Genomic DNA, 15,633 nt, shown 5'->3' on the forward strand with positions numbered 1-15,633 from the left:
TCAAGAACAAATTAAGAGGCGAATCGAGGATATATAAATAAGTTGATTCGGCTACTAACCAAGATGATGTAGTCAACTATCCACCGGAATTTTTGAATTCGCTGGATTTGCCAGGATTGCAACCTCACACATTTTCAATTAAAGGTTGGATCGGTAGTTATAATGTTGAGAAATATCAACCAACCGTGTCTTTACAACGGCACACGGTTAGCGATAAAAAACATTACTAAACAACGTGATAGTAAGCAACTATACTGAAAGGAAAGTAATAAAGGAGAAAAATGGTTCTCATACCGCGCATCCCAATGATTCCGGCTGATGTGCCATTTGAGTTTAAACGACTGCAGTTTGCAGCGCGGCTTCCTTTTACTATGACCATAAACAAGTTCCCAGGGGCAATCATTAATTATTTGTGTGGTATTAATCTAGAAACCCCATGTTTTCTCACATGGTCAATTGTACGTTGCCTGTTCCCGTGTTGGAAAACCATCAGATTTGTTTGTCTATGCGCCAGGTAATCAAACAAAAAACATCGTATATCACACAGCACTACAAAGAAAATAAAACTGATTTTTGTTTAATAATACTATGATTCTCATGATTAACAATAAAGCGATTACTTACTTTTAAATGCTTATGTATGTTTTTTATTTAATTATTTTTTTTATGCACAATGCACTATCACCAGGGTGACGGTTTGTCTGTTCAGGAGAATTTTTTGCCCCGACTATAAAATAGGTAGGAACAAAAAACTGCCACATTACAAATCTTTTTCACAGGACGAAGTCTGTCGGGTCCGCTAGTTTTTAATATATTGTGTGAACAGACAGACAGGCAAACAAAATTATATCTATCCAGCATCCCAAGTGTGCTGGAGTATAGCTTCGTTATAGCTTAGTCAATTAACTGCATCCTTTTTGTTCAGATATGTTAATTATTTGTACTAACTATGATAAACAAACATACAATTTATGACACGTTCAGGCGAACACGCAGAACTGTTAATTTAATTTACATTTTTACACTAGAAATAAAATTTTTGGGTAAAACATCATGATAAAAGGTAACTTGGAGTTATAATCACAGTAAAAACGTGTTACATGATTATATGGTTTACAGTTATAATAATTAGTAATTTAAAAAAATAGGTGTTCTTAAGATGTGTTCTGGTTTGTGTTAGACCGTTGATGTTGATACAAAACCAAAATTAATTAGTTTATCACCAAGATACTTTTTTGAATACCCTGAATAATGAAGAAAGTAAAAATATACAATTATATTACATCAATTTTTAACGCCTAACTCTAAACTATATATTTTCAAAGAGCAATTGGAAAATGAATGTTATAGCCTAATAAACGATAAACATGTATAACATACCTTTTTAAACATATTAATGCAATTCGCGCTCGGAATCAACTAGAAACTCCACTTCATAACTATATTGCACACACAGAAAACAATTTAAGGCAAAAATTGCGCTGACAAAAAATAGGTTTCAATTGGCCTTGCCGGTGTCAGCATGCCGTAATGTGGATGATGAGCACCGAATGACTCTACTTTCTAAGCAAGTCACCTTTGAGGCAGATGTTTTACACAAGATGAGTACATAACTGTCCGTCTTGCAGCGTATGGTCAAAGCCGATTAGGTGACTTTGTTTCTTTCCAGCCTTTAGAGGCTTATGCCTTTTCATCCATCGTTTTGAAATAAGACCTTGAAATAGAAAAAGAACCTGTTTAATTATATTACATACTTTTACACTAGTTTAATACATCGTTATGGCATAAATGATTAGAATTCATAGTAATGCTTTAAAGATATATTATAATTTTTTTTGTAACTAGATGCCAACTTGAATTAATTTACAGAACAGAATATTTTATGTAACAGGCGCATCTAATCTAATAAAAAACTATTTATGCAGGCAGTATGTTGGTTTAAAAGGTCAATACGTTTTCTTTTACGAGTACAATATGATTAACTCTTAAAAATCGTAGTTCTTACGTAACCGGTTGCTGTCATAACTTTCATATTTTTCCGCGGTTCATATCTCATTGAAACATACTGTAGCTAACACATTAAAATCTTTGGTCCTCTTTGTGCCGAATCACCTTTAGGCAACAGATTACCAATAATTTGGGTATTTAATTGTGTTATTAATGTTTTGAAGTTGTGTGAACCGATAAACGAGATGATGGTAAAATTTAATCCTAAAAAATAGCAGAATTACACGTTAGTATTTCCTTCCCAGGACTGCTTTAATTACATAAAACACGATTTTATGTGCGTCACATAAAATTTACACTGAGCTTCGTATCATACATCAATATTGGGGAAAATTGAGTTCTTCAATGCCAATAACTTAAAATAGTATGTAAGGAGAAGGAAATTGTGGAGACATTAACTTGTAACTTTATGTAAGTTAAACACAATGGTTTACATCATTAATACTAAATTATATTAAGAGTCAGTCTAATCAAGTGAAGGTGGGATGCATTTGTTGAAGACTATCGTACAGTCAGAGCCTGGCGGAGATCATTGTAGGTCTGGAAGAGCACGGTCCCAGAAGCGGACGACTTCTGGAGAACCTCTGGGCGATAGACCACGTTGGGCACGGCACGGAATCCGTTGTGGTCGGCAGTGTATCGGACATTCACCAGAGTCCCGTCAGAGTTCAGGTAGGTGTAGGAGCCCTCCACGGTCTGAGCCTCCTCTGGAGACCCAGGTCTCTGGAGCTTCCCCTGCTCCGCCGCCATGATCCCGTTGGCAGTGGCGTAGCTGGAAATTACAAGAAAATCGTTACAAGAAGGAATTACATATAAAATATTTTTAAATTGAATTTCATGCCTCGAGTTGTTGAAGAATATTAGCAGATACAAGTACCTTATTCACAGTAAACCCCGACTGGTTATGCCTACCAATCTCCGCCCTTGGCATTTGTATGCCTTATAGAGTATAACGAGTTGCAGACAATTTTTATGATGCAGTTCTATCATATATATCCGAGAAGTGGAAATGAACGTTCAATGTGTAAATTTCATTCCTAGATGTGTTAAAAACTATAAGCATTAAATTTTGCTCAACTGATCATAACTATTTCAATAAAGTTAGCCAATAACGTCATACTAATAAGAAACATCGTTGTTTGTGTAGTTAATTGATAGAAGAAGCGTAAAAGTAATGATGCATAGTTTTAAATACTCTTGTTTACGATCGCGATAGTATGCATGACATAGCACAAAAAAGAAACAAAAAGTACAAAAGTAAGTACAAAAAATTAATGATTACATTTATCCTAGATTTATTAATTTAATATATAGGCAATGCATATTTTCTTAGTCGTACTAAATTTAAAGGTATTACTTGTTTTTACTAGATTTCCGCACAAAACACAGTATTCTAAAAGTGTTAGTTTAACACTTTTCTAATAAATATATTCTAAGAGTCAGTTTCGAAAACAGTTATTTATACAAGAAAAGATTAACTAAGTAATTTTTCAGATATATCAATTTACATAGGAAGATTATTAATTAAGGTTTGTTTTATAACATTTGATTATATATAACTATTTTATACCCAAATATTTGATTTTTATTAAAGCAATGTCCCTCTGAAAGAAGTTTAGGGTAATTCAATTTAAGTTTTCACGCCTATTTAATTTCAAATTATTTTGTATACTAAGGTAATTATTTTGTATAAAGCGTCGGATACTAAAAGTTTGAGACCGTGCACTTTTATCACTCCTTAGGTCTTAAACACAACCTCTAAACCTCAGTTAATGCAACAAGGTAAGGTACACCAAACAACAGAGTTCGCTGAGGTCGCATGCCCAGTTTCAAGTCTAATGCTCATGTTATTTGGCCACATGCCATGACAAAATGTTAAAATATCATATAATTGTAATTAGCTTGTTTATACATTTATGCTTTACGTGAATATCTAGTTTCTAACATGATTACCCATAAAACAAGTAAAAAATATTCCCTAACGCACAGCCAAATCCCATAGAATGACATGCACTATTGATGTTGCTTATATAACAGTGAGGCTTCATGTTAAATATCAGGCCTCTACGTCAGTTTTTGACATATCGTGTGAACAGACAGACAGAGAAGCAGATTGAAGTTAAATTTTCCTAGCACTTACGAGATAGATTTCACTAACACTCAGCCAATAAATATTTGAATTTTGAATTGAATCATAATTTATTTCCAATTTCGGTACATGAAATAGTGTACAAACTAAAACTTAAACTCCTTAAAACATAAACAAAGAGTAACAATGTAAAAATTAAGCAGTAATTATAAGTTATTTAATAATATACAATTAAGGAATCTATTTATATAACTAGTTGTACATTCGTTAGTAGTAACAGTTAATTTATTTTAAGAAGTTGAACTCATTAATAAAAAATATTAGTGACCTAGGAAATAAGCCTACATGGGCCTGTAGAAAGCCTGTGCGTAGGCTCGAGTTGCTGCCATGAAACCGTGGACGGATTGTAGTTTGCTGTCTTTATTCAATATAAATCATTCGAACTACGTGGTGCGCTCGTCGCGCGCGCGCCCACACACACACACACACACACACACACACACACACACACACACTTCATGGAATATTGTACTAATGTCAATCTTAGCGGATAATTAAAAGTATTAAAATTTAGGATGGTGTATTCCCAGAATCAAGAAGAACGACAGAGTATTCACTTATATACAGTAGTTGGTTGAGAGGATTAAAGTGAAGCAGTAAAGTTAAATATATAAATTATACTACGAGCTACCATGAATCCATTCATAATTGTCGGTAGTGGAGTAACAGGTTAGATAAGGAGGGTTAGATAAGGAGGGAGGGGCAATGTTAGAAGTAGTCCCGTCTGTATTCAGCCGTAATAATTGATTCAGCCTCGTCAATACTGATAAGAGACAACCATTCATTTGAACGTTTTTTACACATAAATACCGATGGTGAATCAAAAATGTGGTGGTCAGGAAAATATCGACAAAGATTTCTAAATAGAAGATGGGATATATAGAAAGAGTTAGTTGATGATATGGATTTACTAATTTGCATTGGGACAACACCAATATTCCGTGCATATCGAGTATTATGAGAGTGTGAAGTTGTTGAGAAGATTGTTGTAAAGTTGTTATAAATATGGATGAGGATTGTTTTTATGAAAACTTTTACGGATTGACAGAATAGCGGTTTCTTTGTATAAGTTTGTATATATAGAGTTGAAGTAAACTTAACAATTTTATGCCATGTATCTATTTCTAAAACTGTAACAAGTATTTAAGCGGCCAAATTTTTAAACTCTATAAACATTTTCTCTATGTACTTATAATGCTTTAAAATTACTTTAATAACGTGAATGGTTATACTGTATTTTAAATGATATATTTTACGTTTTTGGTTGACCACGTGAAGATTGACTAAAAAGTAAATTTAAGTTGTATAAGAAGCAATTATTTATGAAAATTATGGTTCTGGTATGATGCTGTAAATTACTTTTACATCAAATGTAAAAGCAAATATTCGCCCTCAAATTCTGCCGGAGCTTTAAGCAGTTGCTTTATTTTTTAATATCTGTTAGGTATAAATACACACTTATTGTAAAATTATCAATACGTATACAAACATATAATAACTTTGTATGTACTACTACACTGTTTTTATCACTGCTACGATGTCAGTGGCAAAATATGTTTATTCCATCGGGGAATATGTGTATTAAGATATTAGGATTATATTTAATATTTCAATATTTTTTATTTAATATTTACGTAAATTTACAATAAATTATGCTTTTGTATATTCATATATACAAACCTGTATCTGTATGACCCATCTGGATTAAGTTCTTGATCTTGTTGCAGTATAGGCACAAACACTCCACCGTTAGCTCCACCCAGGACGAAAATAATGAGGAAAATGCAGACCTTTAACAAAACATGTAATAAAATGTTAGACTCAGTAAAAAAAATTGCATCGCATGTAAAATAAAATATATTTTTTAATATAAAAGTATTTGATATTGTGGTTACTAAAAAAATTATATTCCAGCGCACAAGAGTAATAAGATATAATATTAAACGCAATGCTTATATTTTTTCTTTAACTAAAATGACTAAGGGCTCATTTTCTACATTTTAAATTTCTACTTTTTAAAAAATTCTTCTGAAAGTTGATTGTAAGTTTCCTTTCAACGTGAAAGGAATCGGAAAACTTTGATGATAGTTGTATGACTTTTATGTAACACGCACACACACGCACGAGTACATAAACTGCTATATTCATATTTGTCTCCAAAAAGTTATATATTGCTTAAAGGAACCAAAATACGTGTAAATAATTATCGCTACCTAACTTGACGGCTGTCATGAATTTATTCTAATTAATAGCCCTTTTATGTTGTTGATTAAATGATGGCCTGCATTCGCTACGAAGTGATTCTCAGTGGCAATGTGATTTGAGGAAATTGACCGTCACCAATATACGAGTATTCTTATGCTGCTTAGGTATTCTAGACATTAGAGATATATGAGATGTCATAGTTCAGATTCCAGGGAACGTAAAGTATTTGAGAGTTTTATTGATGTACCAATACATTAATGGTGACAAGTATTTCTTATTTCACGTTAACTGCAAGTCGTATAGTTTTTCTGTTTAATGGCCTGTTAGTTTGCGATTCTTTCAAATAACTTATTGGCCCTCAATAAAGACTACACACATAAGCTAATTTCCCAATGTCTTTCGAATAATATTTAAAATACCATTCGAAACAAAAATATTATCAGATTTCATTAATAGTGTGTTTACACCTAAGTGTCAATAAATTAGCTTTTCCATTTAGATATTGATACGAGTACACCACATCACATGTCGTGTAACAGGCTTCGCTGACGTTGCTTGCGACATTTCTAGTCGATAGAATATTTAATGTATTAAAATATCACATGACTGTACCCAGAGTTTTTATAAATTTTTTCATTCTGCGAGTGCGAGGTTGTCGTTGCTATCATATTTATTTGTAACACCAGTGTAATTTGTTTGCTAACGCTCAGCCAAAGCCAATGGAATGTCATGATACGGACCGTCATCTAACTCAACGTTTGTTATAAGGAATTAAACGTCTATAAGTCAATTTGTTCTACGGATATCGTGTGGGCATAAATTCAAACAGAAATAAACATTTTCGATCTTCCTGAAACTTTAACTATAGGCTTTGATAGTAATTAGTCAAAGATATAAATTAACTCCGTTTATATTAAAAACTATATTCTATATCATGATACATAATGTAATCTCACAATAAATCGTTTCTATTTACTACGAATTTACTACAAGGAACTTTTTAGAAACACCTTAATGTATTAATTCTTTAATGATACAATTTAGCCTAACTTTACCATCCAATATTAACGTTGTTTAGAATTTCAAACTTTCAATTGATTACCAAAAATAATGGCTTCATTGAGAGAGCCACAAATAACAGTAACACGTTGAGCAAAACCACTAACGGTTCCTTACGGTACAATAGGCCACTCTATTGTCGAGACAAACGACCCCTAAGAGTCTACAAGCCGCTGTCTTGTTGTGATGCAATGGTCGTACAGTTACGTATCTCGACCGTCCGTTTGCTTGTTCATCAATTCTCTCTGCCTGCAGCTCTGCATGTGCCATGCTGTCTTCCTCGTCATCAATTGTTCCGCTGCACTCCTTGTGTGTTGCCTTAATGCTGGCGCTTTATAAATTGCTAAATGGTAATTATAGTTTTATATATTCAACGGTTACCGAAATATTTTTAACTTCTTCACGAAACATTATCAAGAGAAGAGAGTTCACGTGATAAGGTGAATGTAGTTTTCAGTATTCTTTACCAGAAAAAATTATATAAAATACACATATAAATGATCAAATATTTCATGTCCAATAATTTTTAATTCCTAGGTTGAACGTTAAACCATTTAAATATTATATTATATATTATGTTCACTCTTAAGTATCCATTAGTTTAATTCATATAACCGAAAGTATCTCATAGTAATAATGAGGAAAACGTAACAGTAAAGGTTATTTAATACAATTAATTTGCATAGTAATCTGTTCATTTGGTTTATGAATAATGATAATATATTACAATAAATTGAAGATAGTTTTATCGAATATTTTGCTGTAGTAGACCCAGTGCTTTAACGAAAACCACATTACCCTATCAAACTTTCCAATACGTATTATTTTTTTACTTTAAGACATATTTGTTAGTAAAATCAAACTGAGTTTACAATTAAATTTAAAACCAAGTATAGCCATAAGAGTGACACTATGTTGGACATTGAATTTTTACATGTAGTGATGTTGTATTTAAACGTAATTAATAATAAACATACTGAATGATTTTCAAATTTTTAGGTTGATATTGGAAAAATATTAAACTTGCTATAGTATTTCATGTCTGGGATTTAATTATACGGATATGTAGCGTCATTAAATATTACAAAAAACCTTGAAATATGTAAAAATAATGTAATTTTGAAAATTTCTATATACAGCTATAGTGAGAAAAAAATATTTCCGGCTCATTTTGAAGAAAGATAAATATCAAAATGTCAAACTGTAGATGCGTTATTAGTTTATATGTTCACATTCACACAAAATTCATGGGACAATAACCCTCAACGTTGGCATGTTGTTATAATCAAGATTCTTTAAAAACATTTAGAAACTCCACAATCTTAAGACCTTACGAGTCAAGATTGTTATTAGCATTAAAATAACTTTTTAAAAACGTGAACTTGATTTAGTTTCAATAAACCGAAATTATGCTTGTAAATGTATTCACTTATAACGGTTCAATCGTGTACTTCTACAGCTTTAAAGACCACTTGAAACATTATGAGTTATAAATGGATTTTAAGAAAGGTGTCAAATTCGATCTATTTTATAAACTACTGGAGATTAAAATTTGGCACAAATATGAATGGAATTCGTAAATAGGAACACAAGTCAAGGAATGTTTTTTAACCGAAGTAGTGTTTTGAAGTTTACGTATACATTTATTTTCTTAATTGAAGTTATTAATCAAAATTAATTTTAACACAAAAATACCACAGACTGGAAGTAGACGTCTTTTAATCGAAGGTGGTTTTCGAAACCTACATAGGCATGCAGTTTCTTCGTCAGAACAACAACGCAAACTCAACTGTAAAACAGTAAACAGTAAAACATAACCGTGAAAGAAACCGAATTTAAACAGTAAGAACTGAGATATTCTGACCGCAGTAACTTTATAGTTGTATGGGAGCATATACGCAGGGTAGAAAATATTTCAGGAACCGGCCCTTTGCTAGAATTTAGGATTTATAATTTAGGATTAGGAATATAAAGGAAGTAGATTAAAAGGGTCGGAATTAGACTGTTTTTGACTAATTTAGTTTTCAGAAACCTTTATATGTATATACTGTAACTTCTTTATTAGAGTAAAGCAACCTCAACTCAAATTGTAGTGTCAGAAATACAATTGATTTTAATCAGAAATCTATGCTCTTTTGCGTGCAAAATTAAAACTAAAGTTTTAATTTTGCACGCTAAAGCTAGTAAAGTTTTTATTAGACTTTTGAATATCTTAAGTATGGACACTGAAATAATAAGTAACTAGCATTCTTCTGTTTTAAACTATAAAAAAGCTTAATAATATTACATTATACGTGCTTTTATTAGGAAGGCGATTTTGAAAATTGCGTGCGAACCTGTGGGTAATAGCTAGTAGTAATAAAAAACAATAACTGTATACGAATGTCTTTATATACAAGAGTTTCTCAGTACATTTGTAGGTATTTAGAAAAACTTAAGTAAGCAACGGTCTTAATTAAAAGAAAATATAATAACGTATTTTTCTAAAAATTAAAATAAATCAAAATAAAACTGAGTTTTACGGCACAAATACGTTAAATGTCACAAATATAGAATCCATAACTTTAATTATTAATGAGATAAAACTTCGTTCTTTGAGACTAACGGGGAGTTAAATTTAGGGCAAAAATTTGAGAAGGGCTTAAGGATTTTTTTGTCTACTTTACGTATACTGACGGACGCGATATTTGACAATAACACGCTGGTTGTGGAAAATGTATTAATTAGATTTCGTAAAAGAATGCGTACAAGCTACACATATTCGATTAGAACGAGAGATTAGAACACAGAAAACAGGTTTAACTTTACAAGAGGTGATAGAAATCGAGGTACTCACAAGATTGCCTAAACTTCCTAGACGAGCATCCATGGCTGAGGAGGAACTCATGCGTGTGGACCCGATACATTTTGTTATATAAGAAGAAATTGGGCAACGGCTTGGTACAGTGCAGTGTCAGCTTGGAGTCGTTCGGTTGGCCTTGACCGACCTGTTGTTGCATCATCAGCTACCCATTGTTTGTCGGTCTCTGTGTCGAACAGCTGCACATCTTCCCGCCTAAACTAGTTCCCATTCGTGTTTGGGTGCACTGACGCTACGTGCTGCATCTGAAGGACATCAACTTGTAGTCGTAACATTGATAGCACCAGCTGTAGGATATATCATCTTCTTTGTTATGCACGTGAAGGCCCTCTTATCGACAGCGATATCAAATCTGATCTCGGAAACTATTTTTATGCTAATAGTGTCGCATATGTTCTCCAACCAGCACAGGCAATCAACAGTCATGCTTTATTGTACATTCTATGGTTATTACTAGTTTTAATCAGTTGTAACATCACGTATATTATTCGCCATAAAAGTAATTATCTAGTGACAAATATTTTTACTTTACTACACAGTAATATCAATCTTAAAAAAAGCTGAACATTCAATAACAAATCAGTCAAGTAAAATGTATATCTATGTTAGTGTTCTCATTTTGTATTATTATATACCTATGATTCTAAGTATATTTTAATATATATATATATATATATATAATATATATATATATATATATATATAAATATATATATATATATATGTATATATATATAATAACTTTACTATGACTCTCAATAAAAGAAAACCAAAATAAGAATGTATCATTATGCCTTTATAGAACCCAAAATAGCAATGGAAAAGCATCATGTATAAACCAAACAAAAAAATTTGTAAAACTTAAAATACACTACCATCTATAGCAATACAACATAAATAAAGAGAAAAAAAAACAAACGTTCAGGTTGTCATTGAGTAGTATCCAAAATTGAAATTATAAAAACAAACTATATTCTCCGTCGCCGTCAGGCATGTTAATTAATTACCGTCTACTAACGACATGATAATATTAAAATTTGCCAATTTAGCCACATAGTAGGTCCTCGTACGTTTGGCTGACGATGATAAAACGTGTATTTAAGGATATGATTATTATTTTTCAGTGTATAAAAAAGGTGATCTGAGAAAAGTTATTGTTTGATATTTTTAAACCTTCCAATATTTTTCTTTGCCACTTCAACCAAAAGTAGCACGACTGATGATTGATTTTCTTTTTATAGAAGATCCTCTTAACGTTTTTAAGAAAATTATTTTTATAACAGATGTAGATGAATACTTTGTTCAAATTAATTAGTTTTGAAGTGTGTACAGTAGTGCAGCGATACTGGATAGGACTGAAATAGAATTTACTGTCATTAAATACGTATAGGGAAGTTTTGGACATTTTGTTGTTAAGTTATTGACACCAAATGTTACCTCTCTAATGGTTTTAAGATTTAACCATTTTAAAATAGGAAATAAATAAATTCAGTCATGTAATGTTTCTCGGATAAAAATTATAGATGCCCCGAGATCGCATTAATCCTTTCAGAAAAATAATCGAAGCGATAAGTCAATTTCCCGGCAATATCAATGGAACGCCTATTACTCGGATATATACGATTCTATACCATATAATAATTGTACTATACACTACATAATTCCAAGGTGTGTGTATGTCACTGGGACTTGGGAAATCATAAAGGATGATGATTATTTGAATTGAGAAGATTAGTGTTTATTTACAAATACAACAATGTTATAGGACTTATTGAGTTTGGTCTTATTTACATACCTCTCTAGGCTCAAACCCATGCAGTTTTGTTTTGGATTAATAACGAAACGTACTTACAATTTTCTTTACTTTCAGATCGTTACAACTTTCATTAGTTTACAAAGCATTTCAAATAGTATTACAATCAACCGTTTACAATAACACTCTTACCATAGGTTAAACCAACTTAAAGTGTAATTAAACTCTTGTCAGGGTCACTACTTAACAGTGCACTGTATATATAATACGTATGTTAGTAATAAAGTACGGTAACCCATTACTTATTCATTCTGTGATTGAGTAAAATAAATTAAAATAAAATTATATAAATACAATTTATTAAATGAGAAACTTTAAACTTTGAATGGGCTTATTTAGAGTACTTATAGTGTTTTAATATATTGTTTAGTAAAATCACTTACATGAAAAAACATTGATTAAATGTAGGTTATTTTAAGGATTATTCGGGATGATGGTAGATTATAGAGCTAAAATATAAAATCGGTTATGATACGAGGTTTTATGATAAACTATATCCAAAGCTGCAGTAGAATATTTGTTCAGTATTTAACAGCTGATCGTAATATGTTTTTATCGGCCAGGTATAACAATATTACGGCTAATAGAATAAAATATTTGGATTACCGTATTTGTTTTGTACTTTTTGGAATTAATTTGTATTTTTAAATAGCATTGTGTACTTTGTTATACATTACACAATTACATACCGGTATAAAAATGTGTAACTTTATTAAAAATTATATATTTTTATGTATATAATTATAAACCTTTAAACACTTTTTTAAAACTTTTCATTGTCGTACAATGTACAACAAACCAAAATAAATATTCAAAATTGAACAATAGTGGAGTATACAAATTAAATTGAAACCATTGTCAATCCCACTATATTGGACAAACTGGCCGATCCTTCAAAATTAGATTTAATGAACACATAAAAGCATTGAAAACATCATGAAATTCAAAATATGCAGACCATTTAAATAACACCGGCCATACATACACTAACATCTAAAACAACCTTGAAATTTTACACAAAAGCAAAAAGAATCGCCTATTTTCTACTTTAGAACATTTTGGAATTTACAAAAGTGTCAAAATTAATCATAATATATTATTAAATCACAAATATTTTGTAATAAAAAAATTATTATTTGATAGACTTTTAAATAATATACATTGATCACACATAAAATTAAATACAACAAATTTAACCACAAAGTTGGTGAAAAGACACATGATAATTTGGTTTTAATTATTTATTTTCATAATTTAACTTAGTCTTAGTACATGAAGATGAATTCCCAGAATTCGAAATGTACATTATACAAAAATAAAAAGTTAAAAAAAAGTGTTAAAAGGGTTATAATTATAATTATATTTATCAAACACTTTTCGAGGCTTCATCTCTAATATAAATATTTTTACTTTCATTCCTTTGTTTTCATTGATTTTTATTATAGCATTATTATTATTTCTATCCTACGTATCAAATATCATTGATGTAATTATATAACAGAATCGAGTTGAATGAAAATTTTATATTAATAACATTATTTCCTCATAAAAACTATCCTGTTCCTTTTAATTACCAAAAATATTATGAAGAACCTTTCGTCAATCCATGTAAAAATACAGTAAAACCAAATATCTTGTTCATTGGTATCTTGTCATTTTGTTGCTGTACATTAAAAATACAGAATATCTAGTATATTATCTAATTTTAAAACATAACACGTTTGGTCTTAAGTATTCATACTAAGGTATAACAGTTAGAAACCTTTCACTCAAAAACATATAAGTTTTAGTCCTAAAATCACGCATTACTAAACTTGTATTATTTACTCTAGGCATTGTTTTTTAGTTTCCAATATCCCTAGAACTGTGCACAATAAATAGGGACACAGCGGATATCTTGGTGACACTACATTTCAATATTTTATAAAATGTTGAATATTTTATAGAATTAAGAAACCCTTCGGTTTCTTAATTCTTTCTTTGTGTAGGTAAGTTAGATTCATATGGAATTGAGACTTTTTTGTTTTGAATGTCTCTTAAAATTGTAATATCTCATATAGCCTAACTTAAAGTATAGTAATTAATTCACAAAACCAATCTATTGTCATTCCAGATTCATTCTTTCAATAATAAAAAATTGTCCTATTATGGAATCTTTTATATAGTAGCAGTTACCCACGGCTTCACACGCAATTACATTTTTAAAACCAGGAACATCATAAGTTTATTCTTTTTAAATGGCATTCCAAACAATCCTATGATAAGTGATAGTCTCTGAAAGATATTCCAATATCTTGATCCATTGTATATTTAAGTTTAAAGTCAGAGTGAGGTCAAAGTCGGAGAGTGAAGCCGTATTTCTCCTCTTCACTCTAAAATTCCTTGAATTTGTCAACAATATTTCATTATATTTTATTAAATTGCTCCATTTATTTTAGTAACAACTAAACTATTGGAATAAAGTCGGCCCGTATATTTTCAATTAGCTTATGATGTAATAAATTATGACATTTTAATGTAGTTTATTAAAATCCCAATAAAAACCAACGCAGAAAAAGAAAAGTTTCTGCACGTAACGTGATATTTCTAACCAACATATCAGATGAAAACACAACAAACAATTATTATCCTCTGTCTAAACATGTGCAAATGATTATATATTAATTATAATTGACAGAATAATATCACGAAACTTGTATAAATTATTATTCTTGACTTTAAGATTATTAAGGCACGTTAATACTTTTATAATGGATAATGAAGTGTTAATGGAGTTTTAAGATCATTGGAGAGTAACTCAGAGGGATTTACGAAATATGACTAGGCTTATACTGTATGTTAACCAGAAATCCTAAGAATGTATATTTAAAATTTCAGTACAATCAGTTGGGTAATTTTTACGTGATGGAGTAACACACAGAGAAAAATAATGCATGTTTGTATAGATTGTAAATCAAATAATACTAATTGAGAGTTTTATAAAAGCCCTAATTATAAATCAAATTATATGTGCTTCAATGACTTTGCAGTCCTATATGTAGTTAAAATTTTCTAGCAGCTTTAAAATTTGTATTTGCTACTTAAACGTAGTGTTGCTTATTTTTTTATCACTGAACGATGGAAAATGTTTGAAAAAAATCATGTTTCCTTCACAATGGGTACCTACTTCAATTGTGAAAAACAAACCAAACAAAGAATAGTATTCAGTAATAATAAGTTAATTACTACTATTACAATTAATTTAAAATAAATCCCCTTCAGTTTTTTCTAACTGGAATATGCCAGCAAACTATTGGTTCAGTTCCAAAGATGGCATTTGAAAGATGGAGAATAATCACTCCAACCAGTTTACTAGCATAATTTCTGAGCAACGTAATTATGAAGTTGGCCTTCGGGAGCATCACTTTTCTTTACGGAACTAAACTTCCCATTCCAGTAACGTTTTGTTGGTTAACATATTGTTTTATTCATAAGAAGTAGGAAATTAAAATGTATCTTGGTCGCATAATGTATTAAATGTGTCCTACATTTCCATTTTCT

General features: G+C 30.7%; 1 protein-coding gene across 1 annotated transcript; it reads right to left on the bottom strand.

Moving 5' to 3' along the window:
• Positions 1 to 2,401: 2,401 nt before the first annotated feature.
• LOC124357564 (endocuticle structural glycoprotein SgAbd-9-like) lies at positions 2,402 to 10,583 on the bottom strand. The gene is made up of 3 exons (XM_046809481.1): positions 10,257 to 10,583; positions 5,837 to 5,946; positions 2,402 to 2,779 (listed from the first exon to the last, which is right to left on the bottom strand). The coding sequence occupies exons 1-3, from the start codon at positions 10,305 to 10,307 to the stop codon at positions 2,509 to 2,511; spliced, it is 432 nt and encodes a 143-aa protein (XP_046665437.1). The 5' UTR covers positions 10,308 to 10,583; the 3' UTR covers positions 2,402 to 2,508.
• Between the last annotated feature and the right edge of the window lie 5,050 nt (positions 10,584 to 15,633).

The sequence above is a fragment of the Homalodisca vitripennis genome, chromosome 3, assembly GCF_021130785.1.
Source record: "Homalodisca vitripennis isolate AUS2020 chromosome 3, UT_GWSS_2.1, whole genome shotgun sequence".
Lineage (NCBI taxonomy): Eukaryota > Metazoa > Arthropoda > Insecta > Hemiptera > Cicadellidae > Homalodisca > Homalodisca vitripennis.